This window comes from Pinus tabuliformis, chromosome 6, assembly GCF_031772625.1.
Source record: "Pinus tabuliformis cultivar Carrire ecotype Pingquan chromosome 6, CPIR1, whole genome shotgun sequence".
NCBI lineage: Eukaryota > Viridiplantae > Streptophyta > Pinopsida > Pinales > Pinaceae > Pinus > Pinus tabuliformis.
Window position 1 is genome coordinate 783196236 of NC_142292.1, and position 18679 is coordinate 783214914.

Sequence of the window (18679 nt, forward strand, 5' to 3'; positions counted from 1 at the left end):
GGCAGTCCACGCTAGACGCGTGTCGTACAACGTCATGTGGTGTTCACGTGCTCGTAGGCCAGGTGGAGGGGAGGGCGCACACGTAATGGCGTCCCTGCCCTAGGTATTAATAATTTTTTTTTTAGAAAAAGCTATACTGTCAAAAATACTTTTTGAACCATCCCAAACACGTCAGACAAAACGGGTATAAATTCCCTGCGACTGGCATTTTACCCGTCAAATTCCATCCCTGAATTGGTAAGTCAATAGTACCTGAGGTCTGACAACAAGCAGGGTTCGCCGAAAAGACAAGACGACGCAATTAAAGTATCGCGTAGTCTAACGAGGTGGAGGAGTTGCCTGGAGAGTTATGGAAATTCTGGTTATATTTAGAGAAAATCCGGCAAGGATTTTTGTAAATCCAAGTTATTGTTGTTAAACTTCAAAATTTTAGATGTCCTAGACGTTTTTTATGGTGTTGAATCCATTTCCACCATAAAAACACGATTCAAACACTCTGTACAAGAGTTTTTGAAATTTTTTTACTGAGATTCCAACCACTTTTGACTGTCTGGCCAATTCCTCTGCCTCGTTATAGGCCTCCTTAAGCATTGAGTGGACGTGGCACAATCCATCAATTTGATTTGAAATATTGCATACCCACCCGCTCTTCCTCGTACTCCTCCCATCTGCCCTCACACGCATCTCTCTGCTTCCTTCAATATTGTGGATAGGGGAGCATTATATTATACTGGTAAGAAATGGGAGGAGGGAGTAAGACGATCCACCCAAATTGGACGAGTGGCTCATGGTGCAACTCCACGATTTCCTCATTCCCCAGGACCACGCTGTGTTCACCAAAAATATGGCGGAGCTGCTACACGTATGGGTCATCTGCATATGGAAGTCGTCCAAGGACACTGTGCCCGCCGTCGAGTCGCCGGTGTGGAGCTCCGCTCATTTGATAGACGACTGCATCGATACGGATCTTCCGTACACCAAATTCGAGAGCAATGTCAAGAATCTTCCGAACCAGTCGGTTGTGTCGTCATGGAAGTTCTTTTACCGCGTAGAGAACACGATCACTCCGCAGGAAGATAACCTGATTCTGTGTGTGATTCTCTGTGTGAAGCCTGTGACGAATCATATCAGAAGGTATGGGAAACTCTTCATTTCTCAGGTGTTCAAAAGAGGCCTCGCCGATCAGTTGCAGGTACTGTATTCCGAATTACCTAAAAACCGATCTGTGAAACTCATCTTGAGGGTCTCAACCTCAGTTTTAAAATGTGGATACATTGTCTACAGCAAAAGTAGCAGAATGATATTGCCAGAATCATGGCAGACCATGGTCCTTTCTGCGTTAGCACAATGATGTTGCCAGAATCATGGCGGACCATGGTCCTTTATGCGTTTTACGTGGTGTTTGGCCCACGCGTCAACAACCATAAGTGCAAAGACAAAGAAAAACTAAGTGCCCCGTGTGTTTGCGTTCCATCTGCATTATATTGGAGATTTTGTTGGAGTTGTCTATGTGATTTTTTGGAGATTTCGATGAATCTGGTAGAAGAAATTGAGGTTAAATCTTGATTTGTTGTAGTTAAAATGGTTTTTTAACTGCATATTTGGATTCAGCGCCTTGAAAAACCCCTTGGACGCTTTGATTGTGCAAAAACTAGCTATCAAACTTGTGATTCCAATAAATTGCTGCCGAATTTTGACTGGAAAAACCCACCGCAAAAACTTCCAAAAAATCTCATACTGCGATTTTGTTGGACTATTCAAATATTCAGTATTTTAATTAATTGTTTCGAGATTCACATTTCCGGTGCATGATCGGTTGATGGCACATGTGACTCCAAATACTTAAATGAATGTTGTGTGTTTTAAACTACAAGTATTCAAGCTTAATAATTTATTTTCGTGTGCATGTTTGATTTTAAAGCTACTATAAAAAAAAATCATTATATCATCCTTTATCGATATATTTATGGGCAATAGCGAACACTTCTGTTTTCACAATCACAATTTTATATGTATATTTTGTGTTTTGATTTGTATGTTTCCTATGCTAGGTTATTTATCTGTAAGGAAAACACGTGATACACAATGGGTTAAAAGTTATATTTAAATGTTTTATTAGGTTTGATACACAATGGGTTAAAGGTTATATTTAAGTGTTTTAGTAGGTTTGATTTTTATGTTTTTAGATAATATTTAATTTTACTCTAAGGAAGTTATGTGTTTTTAGTACAATTTTATATTTTTAGATAATACTTTATTTTACTCAAAGGAAATTATGCGTTTTTATCTCAACTTTTCAAGTCTTTTGTCTCTATCTTTTAACTAATTGAGAGTGAGGAAATGGCATTTGTGTGAATGTAATTGTTGATGGATTAATTGATTTCTTTTTAAGAACATTATTGTTAAAAATATATGGATTTAATTGTTGAGACGGTGCAATATTGCCTTCCCCACCTGCATTCGAAACACACGTATCGACATGTCGGGTTGCGTAGACATGTCGGGTTGCTGTACGCAACGATTGTAAGGAATTTGCTGGGTTGCTGTCGGTTGATGCAACATATGTACGGATATTGTATCACGTTGTAATATAATTGTATCATGTTGTAATATAAAGTTTCTTCCATGGGGATTATCCTTTTTTAAAAATATTATTTTGTTAATTTTTTTTTAAGATTATAAATTAAAATGGAAAGAATTTTAGATATTATTACTCACTTAGATTCATTTTCATTTTAATTATGGATATTCTAAAATATACAATTTTTTTAATCTAATCCATTTAAATTAAAATTAATATAACTCTTTAAAAACTTAATATAATTATACAAAGAAAAATATATAAATATTTAAAAAAATTATATAATAAAATTTTACTTTTAAAATATAATACTCCATAAAATAAATTGTAAAAAACATGAATACTTCACCAATAATTTTTTGAAATTTTATATTTAACGAAGAAAAGCATTTAAAACATATTATTTATTTTTTTAAATTTCATATACAATAAAAATGAAATTTTTTGAAATTTTATATTTAACGAAGAAAAGCATTTAAAACATATTATTTATTTTTTTAAATTTCATATACAATAAAAATGAAATGGAAAAAAATTATACTAAATGAAATTTTATACTAAACGAAGAAAAACATTACAAACATATTATTTATTTTTTTAAATTTTATATACAATAAAAATGAAATGAAAAAAAAATGTTAAACATATATCAAAGTTTCACAACTTGAATGGATGTCTTTTATACTCATATATAAAACTAAATTTAAAATATATATATGGTAAGATTTAAGTTGTTTAAAAATTATTTTTAATTATATGAATAATATTATATTTATTTGAAATTATATATATATATATATATATATATATGAAGATTAATATATGTAGTTTAATTAAGTGATTTTAGATCTGAGACTTTTGTGATCCAGATGAATGTCTTTCCAAATAATCACATCATTAAGATTTCACTGTGATTATTCTGAAAGACATTCATTTACAATTAGGTAATTGTTTATTTTATTTTTAATTAAATAACATGCTTTATAATATTATTACAAAATTATATTTAAGTTGTATTTTAATATTTAGAAATGTAAATTCAACCAGTGAAAATTATAATTTTTTCAATTTCTAATAAAATTTTGAGCAAAATTAACTAAATAATTTAATAAAAAAACATAACTTTGTTATGCATAATTACATTTGTGATAATAGATAATATTAAATATGAAGGAATCAAAACAAAAAAATATCTTTTTTGAAAAAATGTGTAAGAAGGTTTTTGATCATAAAGGTAATTATGATATTAGGCTCTTTTATAGATTATTTGGATGATTTTGCTTAAAATTTTATTTAGAAAACTATAGTTTTAGGTTGATGAGTCTATACCAATTAAATATCATAGATGTAATATTAAGACACAATTTAAATAACATAAAATTGTAATATCACCATGAATTATGTTGTTTAATTTTAATAATAATAAAAAAATCATATAGTTAAATGGATAGGTGTGTTTATTTTGGAATAGAACTTTTAAAATTTTAATTTACTTATCAATAATTATTAAGAGGATGGTGATTTAACCTCCATTGAATATTCTAGAATATTCTCAATAATAGTTACAAATCAAGGTTGAGATTTATCACAAAAATAGTTATGCCTTTTTTGTCCTTTTAATTAAATTGATTAATTAAAAGAATGTTATATGAACATGAGTTATGGTTTTTTGGGCATGTGGTATTAATAAGTCATGGTATTGACACATGGTATTATAATAAATATTATTTATAAGTTAAAAATATTTATGGTAAAACAGGGATGAATCTCCTTGCATGTTTTTTCAAATGTATATATGTTTAATTTCATATTCATTCTTTTTGTAATTAATCATAATTTTAAATAAAGTTATAATCTAGTTATAAAGTTATAACTTTTTTATTTAAATTTTAGTAATCTAAAATAAATTTCACTATTTATTTACTTGATATAGTTACACTAATTATAACTAAATTAATAATATATTTTATATAAATTAGTTTATATTAATTTAATAATATCTTTTATTATATATAATTTATTTTATATCATAAATTTTTATAATTTTTTTAATAATTTTAAAAATTATTTAGATTAAATTTAATATTTTTGAAAATTTTAAAATATTATATATATATATATAAAATTATTTATAAAAAATTATTTATAAATTTCAAATGTTTTCAACAAAATTACCCTACACATCACACAACATGACCTTACACAGTAAATAAGGAAAACCAAATAATTCAACACATAAATTGAGACGAGTTCTTAAAATGTCTACCACAACTTCCAAAGCATATCAAGATGAAGATGCCCAGTTCTTATTGTTCCATTAGCAATAGCATACAGTTTACGTGGCTACTTAATTCACCAAAATGTATTAACATTGACGAGTTAAAAAGATGTAACATTCTAGTTATATTAACATACGGTCTTTGTTGCTGCAGATCACAACTCCTTGTCCAAATTCCAACGACTTTAAAGTAAACGTCAAGTTCTAAACATAAATCCCACGACCTGAGTATTAGCACCATCAAGCATAAATTCCTTACTAACATTCAAGATAGTCAGTCCAGACAGAGTTGAGAAGACTCAATAATAGTTAATAGCATGTTTGTGCAATTCAGCATGCAGCGGAAGCCAGTCAACATATATATATTCAATTCTACGAAGTTTAAGCCCATAGCCAAGAAACTGGTCTCAAGGAGGGAAGATCACAACTTAAATCATCCCCATGATGTCCAACTCATGTTCATTATCCAAAAGTACGTGCACGCAAGGAATACAAAAGAGGTTTAATGCGAAAGATCCATGTCACACAAAAAAAATAAAAAAATAACCACAACATATTTAATTTACCATATGTCTGTAATAATAGACAGTCGACAAAACTCATACATATATTTATTTCCGAATATTAAAGTCACAGCATAGTTGTATATTTGGAATGATTCATTTTACGCCAACCGGCCCAATTACCAATCTGTATTAACTCCACTTGTACAATGGCTGTACATACTCTTTAATGTCGAATTTGTTTTGATCTGGTCATAGGCCTGCTTATATGCTTGGTAGTTGGTAGTCGCTTCGACTGTATGCTTATTAATTAGCTTGGCTGGCTTCGGTCTAGGTGGCGTTCTAGAGTCCGTCCAGTTGTCCCGCGTCATCCTTGACCTCGGGATTGGCTACTTCATCGACGGCTCTTGGCAGAGATTTGGATCGAACGGTTCTTATGGTTCTATGCCCCGGGTGGTTTGGGCGTTGTTTGCCATTGTGCATCTCCGGAATCTGTCTGCTTCGTTCAGAGTTCCTGGTTCTCACCGAGTTCTCTGTTTGCTTTGGTCGTGGCTTGCGGCTTGCATATGCTTTTCTTTTATTTCTCACCAAAATGGTAATCTTCCAGTTCGCTTAGGGTTTCTTCATCAACTTCGTTGGCAACTGACTCCGTCATTTTTGCAGAGAGGGTTTCAACTAGTGTTCCCCTCGGTGAGATATAGCTTTTCTTTCATTGTTTATGATATTTTTTCCTTGTAGTCCTTTAATATATGAATATGCTCTAATGGGTTTATCCATTCAGTTTTGGATGGAGGGTTTTTGTAGGTTCAGGAGAGGAAGAGCTCTGGCAACACCTCTCTCAATCCTCGGCTAACAGAAACTCCCTTCAGAGTATAGTAACTTCTATTATGCCTTAAATTTGGATAGATAGCTCAGGGATGGACTTTAATTAGCACTGTAAAACTTTGCAAGATTGGTTTCTGTTGTCTGATGCTTATTTTGGATGAGTAGGGTAGTAATTTGCTACAGCTCTTAAGGGGTCTGAGGTTTCGCCCCAATTTCTACTATTTTTTGGTTATTTGAGTGGTCTCGCCCCACTGGACTATATAATCTTGAATATTTTGTATGGCCAGATTGGGGTTCCAGCCCATATTATCTCCAAGGTTTTTAAATGTTTTTGCTCAGAAAGAACTCGTGATTCCAGAGAGTCTGTAACGCCTTCCTTTTGGTTTTGAATAAATGATTTTGATATTTCATTAAGGTTTATCCCGCGAGGGTATTGTCGGCTTAAGTATGAATTGGACTGTTTACTCGTTCAGCCTTCGTGTATACTCGAAACTTATTTGCTTGTATAGCTTTTCTAGAATTTCTTGACATTATTCTTCGTGATTCTACTTCTGGTTCTTAGTTTATATTATGTTACTTATCAATTGTTTAGAGATTGTTTAACTGATACCCTAGATTGGGGTTTCGTTTCCTTCAGCGCCAATCTTGGCATACAGGGTTATAGGGTTCTTAAGAATGTAATTTCCACTTTTGGGTTCTGAAGATTCCTAGCGTTTACATGCAAATCTTGTACTATTGATTTTATTTTCCGGTTCGAGTCTGTCTCGTTTTCTCAGGAAAATAATATGTCTATTAATTCTTTCATTTCTGCTATAATTTCAACATTATATACTGTCTGTCATGTTTTAACACTAGTACCTAGCTATACCCCTCACAAGAAGATAACGACGCGGCACTATTAGTCTTAGTCTTTGAAAATATTTGGTTTATGATGTAAGCTCTAGTATTGTAAAGTGTACTTAGTTCTATACTACCAAAAGAATAGCGGGAAACATTATTGGTTTTTTATTTTTCATTCCTTGGAAGAATAGTACAACTTAAGCTATAATCTTTGTTTGTCTCTTTCCATCGTTATACTGTATTTTACTTTTCCTACTTTTGGATAAAAGAAAATATTCCTGTTGGTTTCTGTAATCATATTTGCACTAATTTACTAAATGTAAATGATTAATTCTTACTTCTTGTAGATATACATAGTAGTTTACTTGTAATGTTTCCTAATTAACAGTTCATTGCTAATATTTGTTATAAAATGAATTCATATAATAATATAAGTACTTAAGAAATTCACATAAACTCATATGACCTGTATAAGTTCTATGCTTACTTAATATAAGAAATTTCTCACTTATTTGGATTATGCTGTCCCAGATTTGGTCTATCGGTCTATCACTAGACATGTACTCTAATTTGCCTCCCAACCTTGAGATTACTGCACTTGTAAATCTCCCCCGAGTTGTTCCTGAACACAAGAACTTTCTTTCTTTACTTTAAATGTATCCTAGCTATCTGGTCCTTACCAAACTTAGCCACCGAAATATGTCTGACCAACCAGCGTAGACCTCCCTTGTCTCTTTCTTGCTCTCTTTTTCCTCCCTCATCTCAGATACACCTATCTTCTTGATCTTTTTGAATAAATTCTCAAGAAATTAGTTAGGGACAGGTCACTGTCTCCCTAACTACTTTAGCAAGTAAAAAAAATAATATTAACAAATCACTGTTATTTCACCTTTTAGAAGATATTAAATACTAAAAATATTTTTTATAACAAAATAATAAATAGTCTGTTTGGTATGCAGTAAATTTAAATATTTACAGGATCTGGGGATATCACATCTTCCCCTCCATGATGTAACATCGTCTCGATGTTATCTCTCTGAAAATAATTCTGGAAAGGTCTCCTTCATAACCTGCTCATCTTCCCAGGTGGCCTCTTTCGGCCCATAGTGCTGCCATTGCACTTTAACCTGGGTGATAACTCATTTCCGCAGCGTTACTTCTCTCCGATCTAGTATAACCAGAGGTTTGACCAGGAACTTGCCTTCCGATTCGACCTATACATAACAATAAAATAAATTAAGTCATTCACCAGCTTGTTTAATAAATCTGAAAAAAAAAAAAATTACTATATATTTTACCTGAATGTCTTGCCAATTGATTACGTGATTAGCATCATAAACATATTTCTTAAGTAGAGAAACATGAAAGACATTGTGTACACGAATGTGGCTGGGTAAGGCAAGTTGGTAAGCCACCGGTCCGATTCGAGCTAAGATTTGGAAAGGCCCGCAGAATCGGGGTGCTAGTTTAGCACATCCAGTCCATTGCAATGTGCTTTTCTTGGCTCGCACTCGAATGTACACATGATCCCCTACTTGAAATTCCCAGAAGCTCCTCTTCCGATCTGCAAAATTCTTTTGCCGGTCCTGAGCAGCTTTTAAATTGACTCACACCTTTTTCACCATATTCTCCATTTCTTCTAACATATCCGGACCTAACATCAACTTATCCTCTGGACCACTCCAACTCAAAGGTGTTCTGCACTTACGCCCATATAACACCTCAAAGGGACTCATCTGTAAAGATGTATGGTACCCATTATTATAGGCAAACTCTACCAAGTGCAGGTAGTCCTCCCACTTAGATGGTTGTTGCATTACATAAGTTCGCAACATGTCTTCAACAACTTGATTTACTCACTTAGTCTGTCCATCCGTTTGAGGATGATATGCAGTGCTGAAGTGTAGTTGTGTGCCCAATCCCTCAAAAAGGGCTTTCCAGAAGGTTGATGTAAATTTCACATCACGATCAGAAATGATCATCTTGGGAATCCCATGTAATTTAAAAATGTTTTGCATAAAAATATTAGCAATTTGTATTGCTTTATAAGTTGACTGGAGAAGTACGAAATGAGCTTGCTCAATTTTTCAACTACCATCATGATGAAGTCACTTTTCCTTTTTGACTTGGGCAGTCTGATAATGAAATCAATGGATATGGTTTCCCATTTCCATTTTGAAATAGGCAAAGGATGGAGTAATCCTGTTGGGTGTTGGTGCTCAACTTTTATTTGCTAGTATTCTAGACATTTGGCCAAATATTTTGCTACCTCCTTCATACTAGGCCAGAAAAATTCTTTTTTTAGGGCAGAAATCATTTTCTCGTTACCAGGGTGGTCTGCATAAGAGATCTTATGATATTAATCTAAAATTAAATTTTTAAGATGTTTCTGGTTAGGCACATGTATCATTACCCTATAAATCAACAAATCTTTTGCATTTATCTCATATCCTAATTGTTGTTCATGGTTGTTCGAAATTTTTGCTTGCTGCCATAAATGTTTATATACTAAATCTTGCATGGTTGTTTCACGAATCTGCTAAAAAAATGTTGTTCATGATTCATTGAAAGAAATTTCATATAAACAATTTACCTTTCGACTTAAGGCATCCGCAACCCTGTTTTCTTTTCCCTTCAAATGTTTGATTTCGAAATCGAATTCGCTTAGGAAATATATCCAACGAGCTTGCCTAGCATTTAAAGTGGGTTGTTTAAAATAGTTAGTCAGACTATGATGATCAGTCATCAACAGGAATTTCTTACCTATTAAGTAATGTCGCCACATCTTTAAAGCATGAATTACCGCTGTCAGTTCTAAGTCGTATGTCGAATATTTTTGTTCATACTCTTTAAGATTTCTAGACTCATAGGAAACAACCCTACCTTCTTGCATTAATATGCCACCTACACCTTCCTTGCTAGCATCCGTGCAAACCATGTATTCTTTATTGGGATCAGCAATGCTTAAGATAGGTGCAGAGGTAAGAAGATGCTTGAGCTGCTCAAAGCTCTTTTGACAATCAGAGGTCCACCTAAAGGCTTTTCCTTTCTTTTGCAGAGAGGTAATAGGATATGCCACCTTAGAAAATCCTTCCACAAATCACCTATAATATCCAGCTAGGCCCATGAAGGATCTTATGTCAGCTACATCTTTTGGTACCGACCACTCCATGATAGTTCTTATTTTCTCTAGGTTTACAACAATTCCGTCCTTGGTGATGATATGCTCCAGGTACTAGATTTGTTCTTTAAAGAAGTCACATTTTCTTTATTTGGCATACAACTGGTGTTTTCTTAGGACTTGTAGAACAATACGGAGGTGCTCCTTATGTTCTTTTATGCTCTGAGAGTAGATCAGCTTGTCATCAATGAAGATTAACACAAATTTGTCTAAGTATTGATGAAATATACTGTTCATGAGACACATGAAGGTTGCTGGGGCATTACTCAATCCAAAAGGCAGCACTACAAACTCATAATGTCCATTACGAGTTTTGAATATTGTTTTTGCTATATCCTCTTCCTTTATCTGGATCTGATGATAGCCTGATCGAAGGTCAATCTTTGATAATACAATTGCACCCTTTACCTGATGAAATAACTTGTTAGAAAATTATATATTACATAGCAACAGAACACATAAATATATTGTAGAAATACAAACACAGAAAACACATAAGACAAGAGAGACATAGATATACGTGGTTCACCCAATTTGGGTTACGTCCAAGGAGAAACAGCGAATCCTTCCTTTTATATTATCCAACAAACTGAAGAGATACAACCTACAGCAGGTCTGTTGTAATTTCCTCTTTGCTCTCAATCTCCTCTCTCTTTTTCACTTAAACTACAGATCTACATAGACGCAATACAATTCTCTCATATATAGCGAGGGGGTGCTTTCTAGGGAAAAAACCCCTAAATTAAACATAACATCTACTGTCAGATCTCCGCTTAATGAACGACCTAGATTGACTACGAAATTACAACATTTTACAAGGGAATTTTACATCTCTTTTTAGCTTCGGGAGCGCTGCTCTCGATCCCCTCGCCAGGGGGGCTCCCAAAGGTCGCAGCCGCCCCCCTTGGACCCCCCTTGTAGCGTATACTCAACTCCACCCCATTACGAACTGGGGTCCAATGCGACGATACCTTTGAATACAGAAGATAATCAGGCTTCACACCCAACATAACTCATCTATACGAGGTAGGGGGTATTTATTCTTAATGGTCAACTTGTTCAACTGAAGGTAATCCATGCACGTTCGCAAGGTTCCATCTTTTTTCTTAACAAAAAGTATTGGAGATCCCCAAGGGGACACATTGGGGCAGATATATTTTTTATCAAGTAGCTCTTGTAGCTACATTTTCAACTCTTTAAGCTCTGGTATGCTCATATGGTAAGGGGCTCAGGAGACTGGGGCAGCTCCTGGAATTAACTCGATGGTGAAATCTATGTCTCTTTTCATTGGTAGGCCCGGGATTTCCTCAGGAAAAGCATCCGAAAAATTTTGTACCATTGGTATATTTTCTAAAGAAACAGATTTATCCTTAGAGTCAACATAACCTACTTGTATTGCATAAATCTGGCAGCCCTTTCTGATGCATTTTTCTAATTGGGAAGTTGTTACAGGTCTTATTTGCAGAGGTTTTTGAATGCCTTGAATTTCCTGTCTTTCTCCCTTCTCATCTCGGAAATTAATGGTTTTGGTCTTACAGTTAATAAGGGACCAATGTTTTTCCAGCTAGTCCATGCCTATAAGGATGTTGTATGACCCCAAGGGTAACACATTCAAATCTGCCATGATGGACTGGTTAGCTAATATTAGAGGGAAATTACTGACCTTGGCCAAAACTCTTCTTTTTGCTCCTATGGCTAGTTGTACTAACTAGGGATTTTTAAACTTTACAACTTACAATTTACATTGTTCCATGATCTTGGGGCTAATATAACTCAAGGTAGCCCCAGGATCAATTAAAATAGATATAGTTCGGTCAAAAAGTTTAACTTCAAACTCGACCATGGTTGGTTGAAATTTTTCTTGATGATCTTCAAGGGCGGCATTAATTTTAGGGAGGCTCCTTGCTACTTCTCCCACCGTGGAAGCTTCTTGTATTTGCGAAATCTGATCAGCTCCTTTGCGATGTGGGCAATTTTTGACATAATGTGGGTCTCCGCATCCCCAACACTGTACAGAGGGTATGTTGGTTAATTTTGCTTTAGTTCTGCTAGCTTGCTCACTAATTCTGGTTTCGCCTGGTACTTTAAATCTGGGTTGAATTTTATCAAAATTCCGGTTAGTTTGACCTTTATAAAATCCATTGTTGCCTCGACCCTTATTCCCCTTGTGGTTGGGTACAAATTTACTTCCCTTTTTGTTAGCCCACCTCTTGTTCATATCTCCCTTTGGTTTATTTTGCTGGTAGCAGATCCATGCTTTACGAATAACTTCGTCCATGGTTTTTGGGTTGTCAAACTCTAGTCGTTCCTTCATGAACAATGGAAGACTGCTGATAAACCGCTGCACCTTAGATTTTTCTTCACGAATATAAGGGACATATCGCAGTAATGATGTAAACTTTGTTATGAACTCATCCATGGTCATTTGACCCAGTCGGAGATCATGAAATTATTTTTCTTTTTCATCATAAAACCTTTATGTTAGATATTTTTCTTTAAAATATCTTTGAAAATTTTCCGAGGTTATGCTTTGCTCATTGACTCCTTGAACTGGTTTTACTTCCTCCCACCACAGTGTGGCTTTCCCTTGTAGATGGAAAATGGCCATCCGGGCCTTCAGATTATGATCATACTCGTACAACTGGAAATACTTGTTCATATTAATGAGTCATGCTTCCGCCGCCTCTTCTTGTTCACCATCGAAGAGAGGAGGCTTGATTTTCCAAAATTCCCCTTGAAGTTCCATTTTCTGCCTTTTCTGTGTCTTGTGATCTGACACATTATCTGATTCTTCTTCATGATTTTCTTCTCCACCTTTTGTTTCTACATTCTCTGTTCGAAACTCTTGTTCCCCTGTCATATTTCTGTGCTCAGGGTTGGGGGCTAGTGGCCAATGATTATGTCTATCTGATAGAGTCTTCATGATCTTTTCCTGCTCTTGCATTAATATTTCCCTATCTTCCCACAGCCAGGCTATCTCATCTTTCAATTCTTGTACAATCACTTTGATATCTATATTGGGATTTTGCAGCTCATCGTCCAGCTGCACACAAACCTCAAGATTGCCTTCCTAAAATGATGTTGGTCCTGCTCCCATTACGGACCTGTGCGGTAGATTTCTAGTCCTCCTCATGCTGATTGCTCCTTGCTTCCTACGTGCACATCACTGAGTTTGTTATTTCTATATTCCATAGGTCTCATTTTGGCAACCTAAGCGCTCTGATACCATATGTCATAAACCCACATGTTAAAAATAAAAAAATAAATAAATAACCACAACTTATTTAATATACCATATGCTATTCTAATATTACACCATGGTGATTAAACATTCATGTCCGTAATAATAGACATTCGAAAAAACTCATACATATATTTATTTCCGAATATTAAAGTCACGACATAGTTGTATATTTGGAATGATTCATTTTACGCTAGCGGGACTATGGCTATACGCGCCAACTAGTCCAATTACCAATCTGTGTTAAGTCCACCTGTACAATGCCTATACATACTCTTTAATGTTGAATTTGTTTTGATTTGGTCATAGGCTTGCTTATACGCTTGGAAGTCGCTCCAATTGTATGCTTATTAATTATCTTGGCTGGCTTTGACCTAGGTGGTGTTCTGGAGTTTGTCCGACTATCCCGCTTCATCCTTGCCCTTGGGATTGGCTACTTCATCGATGGCTCTTGGCAGAGATTTGGATCGAACAGTGCTTATGGTTCCTGGGGTTCTATGCCCCGGGTGGTTTGGGCATTATTTGCCATTGTGCATCTCCAGAATCCGTCTGCTTGGTTCAGAGTTCCTGGTTCTCACAGAGTTCTCTATTTGCTTTGCTCATGGCTTGTGGCCTACATATGCTTCTCCTTTATTTCTCGCCAGCATGGTAATCTTCCAGTTCGCTTGGGGTTTCTTCATCAACTTAGCTGGCAACTGAATCCATCGTTTTTGCAGAGAGGGTTTCAACCAACGTTTCTCCTCAGTGAGATATAACTTTTCTTTCATTGTTTATGATAATTTTTCCTTGCAGTCTTTTAATATATGAATATGCTCTAATGGGTTTATCCATCCAGTTTTTGATGGAGGGTTTTGCAGGTTCAGGAGAGGAAGAGTTGTGGAAACCCCTCTCTCAATCCTCGGCTAACGGAAACTCCCTTCTGGGTATTGTAACTTTTATTATGCCTTAAATTCGGCTAGATAGCCCATGGATGGACTTTAATTAGCATTGTAAAACTTCGCAAGACTGGTTTTTGTTATTTGGTGCTTATTTTGGATGAGCAGGGTACTACTTTTCTACAATGCTTAAGGAGTCTGAGGTTTTGGCCCAATCTCTATTGTTTTTTGGTTATTTGAGTGGTCTCGTGCCATTGGACTATATAATCTTGAATATTTTGTATGGCCGGTTGGGGTTCCAGCGCATACTATCTCCAAGGTTTTTAAATGTTTTTTCTCAAAAATAATTTGTGATTCCAAATAGTCTGTAACACCTTCCTTTTGGTTTTGAATAAAATTTGGATATTTCATTAAGAGTTATCCCACGAGGGTAGTGTAGGCTGAAGTATTAATTGCACTGTTTACTCATTCGGCCTTCGTGTATACTCGAAACTTATTTGTTTGTATCGATTTTCTAGAATTTCTTGACATTATTCTTCGTGATTCTATTTCTGATTCTTAGTTTATATTATGATGCTTATCGATTGTTTAACTGATGCCCTAGATTGGGGTTTCGTTTCCTTCAGTGCCAATCTTGGCATACAGGATTATAGGGTTCTTAAGAATGGAATTTCCACTTTTGGGTTCTGAAGATTCCTAACGTTTACATGCAAATATTTTACTATTGATTTTATTTTCTAGTTCGAGTCTATCTCATTTTCTCAGGAAAATAATGTGTCTATTAATTCTCTCATTTTTGCCATAATCTCAGCATTATATACTGTCATGTTTTAGCACTTAGAGTACCTAGCTATACTCCTCACAGGAAGATAACATGACGCTATTAGTCTCAGTCTTTGAAAATATTTGGTCTATGATGTAAGCTCTGGTATTGTAAAGTGTACTTAATTCACTACTACCAAAAGATAGCGCGAAACATTATTGGTTTTGATTTTTCATTCCTTGGAAGAATAGTACGACTTAAGCTATAAACTCTGTTTGTCTCTTTCCAGCATTATACTGCATTTTACTTTTCCTACTTCTGGATAAAAGAAAATATTCTTGTTGGTTTCTGTAATCATATTTGCACTAATTTACTAAATGTAAATGATTAATTCCTACTTCTTGTAGATATACAGAGTAGTTTACTTGTAATGTTTCCTAATTAACAGTTCATCGCTAATATCTGTTATAACATGAATTCATATAACAATAAAAATACTTAATAAATTCACATAAACTCATATGACCTGTATAAGTTCTATGCTTACTTAATATAAGAAATTTCTCACTTATCTGGATTATGCCATCCCAGATTTGGTCTATCACTAGACCTGTACTCTAATTTGCCTCCCAACCTTGAGATTACTGTACTTGTAAATCTCCCCCCGAGTTGTTCCTGACCACATGAACCTTCTTTCTTTACTTTAAATGTTTCCTAGCTATCTGGTCCTCACCAGACATAGCCATCGAAATTTGTCTCACAAACCAGCACAGATCTCCCTTGTCTCTTTCTTGCTCTCTTTTTCCTCCCTAATCTCAGATACCCCTATCCTCTTGATCTTCTTGAATAAATTCTCAAGAAATTAGTTAGGGACAAGTAACTGTCTCCCTAACTACTTTAGCAAGTAAAAAAAATCATATTAACAAATAACTGTTATTTCACCTTTCAGAAGATATTAAATACCAAAAATAGTTTTTATAACAAAATAATAAATAGTTTGTTTGGTATGCAGTAAATTTAAATATTTATAGGATCTGGGGATATCACAATCCATATCTCAAGTCTGTCTCTAACCTGTAGAGTAGATGCTCTCATCTATAGTTTTAAAGGGCATGCCTGCAACATTGAGACTTTGGATCCATTCCTGGGGAAGGCATTGGAAACCCAATAAACTCCATCAATAGAACTGGAGGACCCTTTGGTATCCCATATAGAAATCATTGGAATGAATTTTGACACCTTCAAGCTTGGTTCCTAAATTGATAGGCAAGGTCTCCATGTTTTGATTAATTACGTCAGTGCACTAATTAGTCTTAATAAGGAATAAGTAACACAATTTATCTTCCATCTTGATTGGAAAATTTCCTATTAGAACCCCCAGCCACAAGTACATGCAGTGCAAAGGTGTGAAGCATAAGGCAGACCTTACAATGGAAAAATACAACCCCAAGATTACAACTATGCCACAAACAATATAGAAGTGGTTGGTCTTTGGAGTATTCAATGAGTTATTTCGTTGAGAACCTTCTTTTCCACCCAGCAAATAAATTCCTCTCAATTCACCGAGATGATTGAGAACACATTATCAAAGGACTGCCACCGACTGTAGACCCTTCTCAACAAACTCATAGTCCACACTACTCTACATAGCTCTAAGGATATAAGGTGGTATTTACCTACAAGGGATACTGAACATGTTAGTGTACTCAACTCCACTAAGGGCCTCACTATGATTCATCCTATCAACATGCCCCCATTCATAAACTTAACACTAACAAGGTTTCGGAGGAATGGTGAGGAGGTTCAAATCATCTCTCCTAGTGCGAGACTTGGTTCCACTTCCATCTATAAAGTGATTACATAAGACACTTAATCAAATCCTTTTTAAATAAGTTCCTTATGCCTCACACTGATAATTTGAAGGATTAAATACATGGTGCCAGGTTATTTCCTAAGATTGACCTTCATGCTAGCTCTATTAGATACATATATCACTACATGACCAAGAGGAGGTTGCATTTAAGATATATCAATACTAATTACAATTCTTTGTGATGGTAATCAATCTCTACAGTGCTCTTATTACATTTCTAGCTTAATGAACAAAGTGAATCTCTGCAAGTTTGTATTAGTCTTATTTAATGTTATCATCATATTTAGTAGACCATTATATGATGGACTTCCATTCTAGTTATTATCTATTATCAACATTTCTCTAACATGACATACCAAAGTATATAAAACTCCAAAAAGAAGTACCATGGCATCCTATATAATCATACATATTATTTGACAAAATTGGGACCATCTAGTGTATGAATAGGAATCCTGAAAAGAAGGGTTGATCAGTAAGGAATCGATTATAGAATATTACTCTCAACCTAGTGTGTCAAGATTGTCTTGGATTACATAGAAAGTAGATTTAATTCTTGCTTTGCATCTTTTTTTTCAAATTATAGAAGCGAGATTTCCCTTTTTATTTCATTCAATTATTTTTCCATGATAGCACGTTGCATTAGAAACATGTATAATATTTTCATAAATCATCTTGAGGAGATTGAACCAATTATAATGGCCAAGTGGAAAGCAAAGAGATGTGAATGAACATTAGGATGGGATTATTTTAAGGAAATATTTTAACTCCTCTTCTATTTCAGCAAAGATGACTATAATAGCCATTTTATGGTGATTACAATTAGGAAACAACAATAGTGCTAGTGCTTGGAAAGAAAACACTAAGGAGTTGTTTAGATGGGCTCTATCTAGACATTGACCATTCTTCCCAATTTATTTTCACTATTGGTATAAAAATGAAGTATATATTTTACAATACATTAGGGAGGTTGTATACTGTGGCATTGTGTTTGTAGCATTAGGAAGAGGGCATAATGGCTATACATGTAAACATATATGAATATATGTAGATATATTTATATATATTCAGATTCCAAGACATCGGTTATAATATCCCCTCTTACACAAGAAACAATAATGCAATTATCACATTTATGATAGCTACCATGGCCTTGCTTCATGCTAAGTCAACCACCATCACAACAACTTGGAAACTGCCAACTTTTTACTAAGTTAACCATATGAGAAGACCATGCTTAAGCATTCAATGAGCGAAACATTAGATTATCAGACGTAACATAAAATTCATGGCACATGTTAAATGGGATAAATACTTATATTAGAGTAAGGAATGAGAAACTAAGTTGAAGATAACAACTCTCAACCCAACCATAGATAGGTTGCAATTAGGTCTTTGTTGTAGCTACCACCCTCGAGCTAGATTCTAGGGCTTTAGAAGGTTGCTCAAGGGACAAAACCAATATGCTCATTGAACTAGGGATTCGAGAGGTCCAATTTACCTCCACCTTTTAGTCATAAAATGGATCAAGCACAAGATAGTCCAAGGAATCTAAAGGTCAGCTACCTCCACCAACTGACCAATAAGGGAATACAGAGATAGGAATCTCCACCCTCAATCAAAACCAGGGAATCTAGAGATTTCACATTTCACCATGAATTTATTTACCACAATGGTTCCACCTAATGAAGGGAATACAGAACCTAATGCCACAACAAT

General features: G+C 34.8%; 1 protein-coding gene across 1 annotated transcript; it reads left to right on the forward strand.

The window, feature by feature from the left end:
* The first annotated feature begins 787 nt into the window (after positions 1-787).
* LOC149261067 (uncharacterized) lies at positions 788-6607 on the forward strand. Its single transcript, XM_089367544.1, has 3 exons — positions 788-1192; positions 5642-6052; positions 6144-6607. Exons 1-3 carry the CDS (start codon positions 788-790, stop codon positions 6213-6215), a joined length of 888 nt encoding a protein of 295 aa, XP_089223670.1. The 3' UTR covers positions 6216-6607.
* The last annotated feature ends 12072 nt before the right edge of the window (positions 6608-18679 follow it).

Bases quoted from the DNA above. Each gene is read 5' to 3' on its own strand.
- LOC149261067 (XM_089367544.1), top strand. From the start codon at position 788: ATGGTGCAACTCCACGATTTCCTCATTCCCCAGGACCACGCTGTGTTC. The intron at 1,193-5,641 runs GTACTGTATTCC...TATGCTTGGTAG, and splicing joins GCCTCGCCGATCAGTTGCAG to TTGGTAGTCGCTTCGACTGT. The intron at 6,053-6,143 runs GTGAGATATAGC...TTATCCATTCAG, and splicing joins TTCAACTAGTGTTCCCCTCG to TTTTGGATGGAGGGTTTTTG.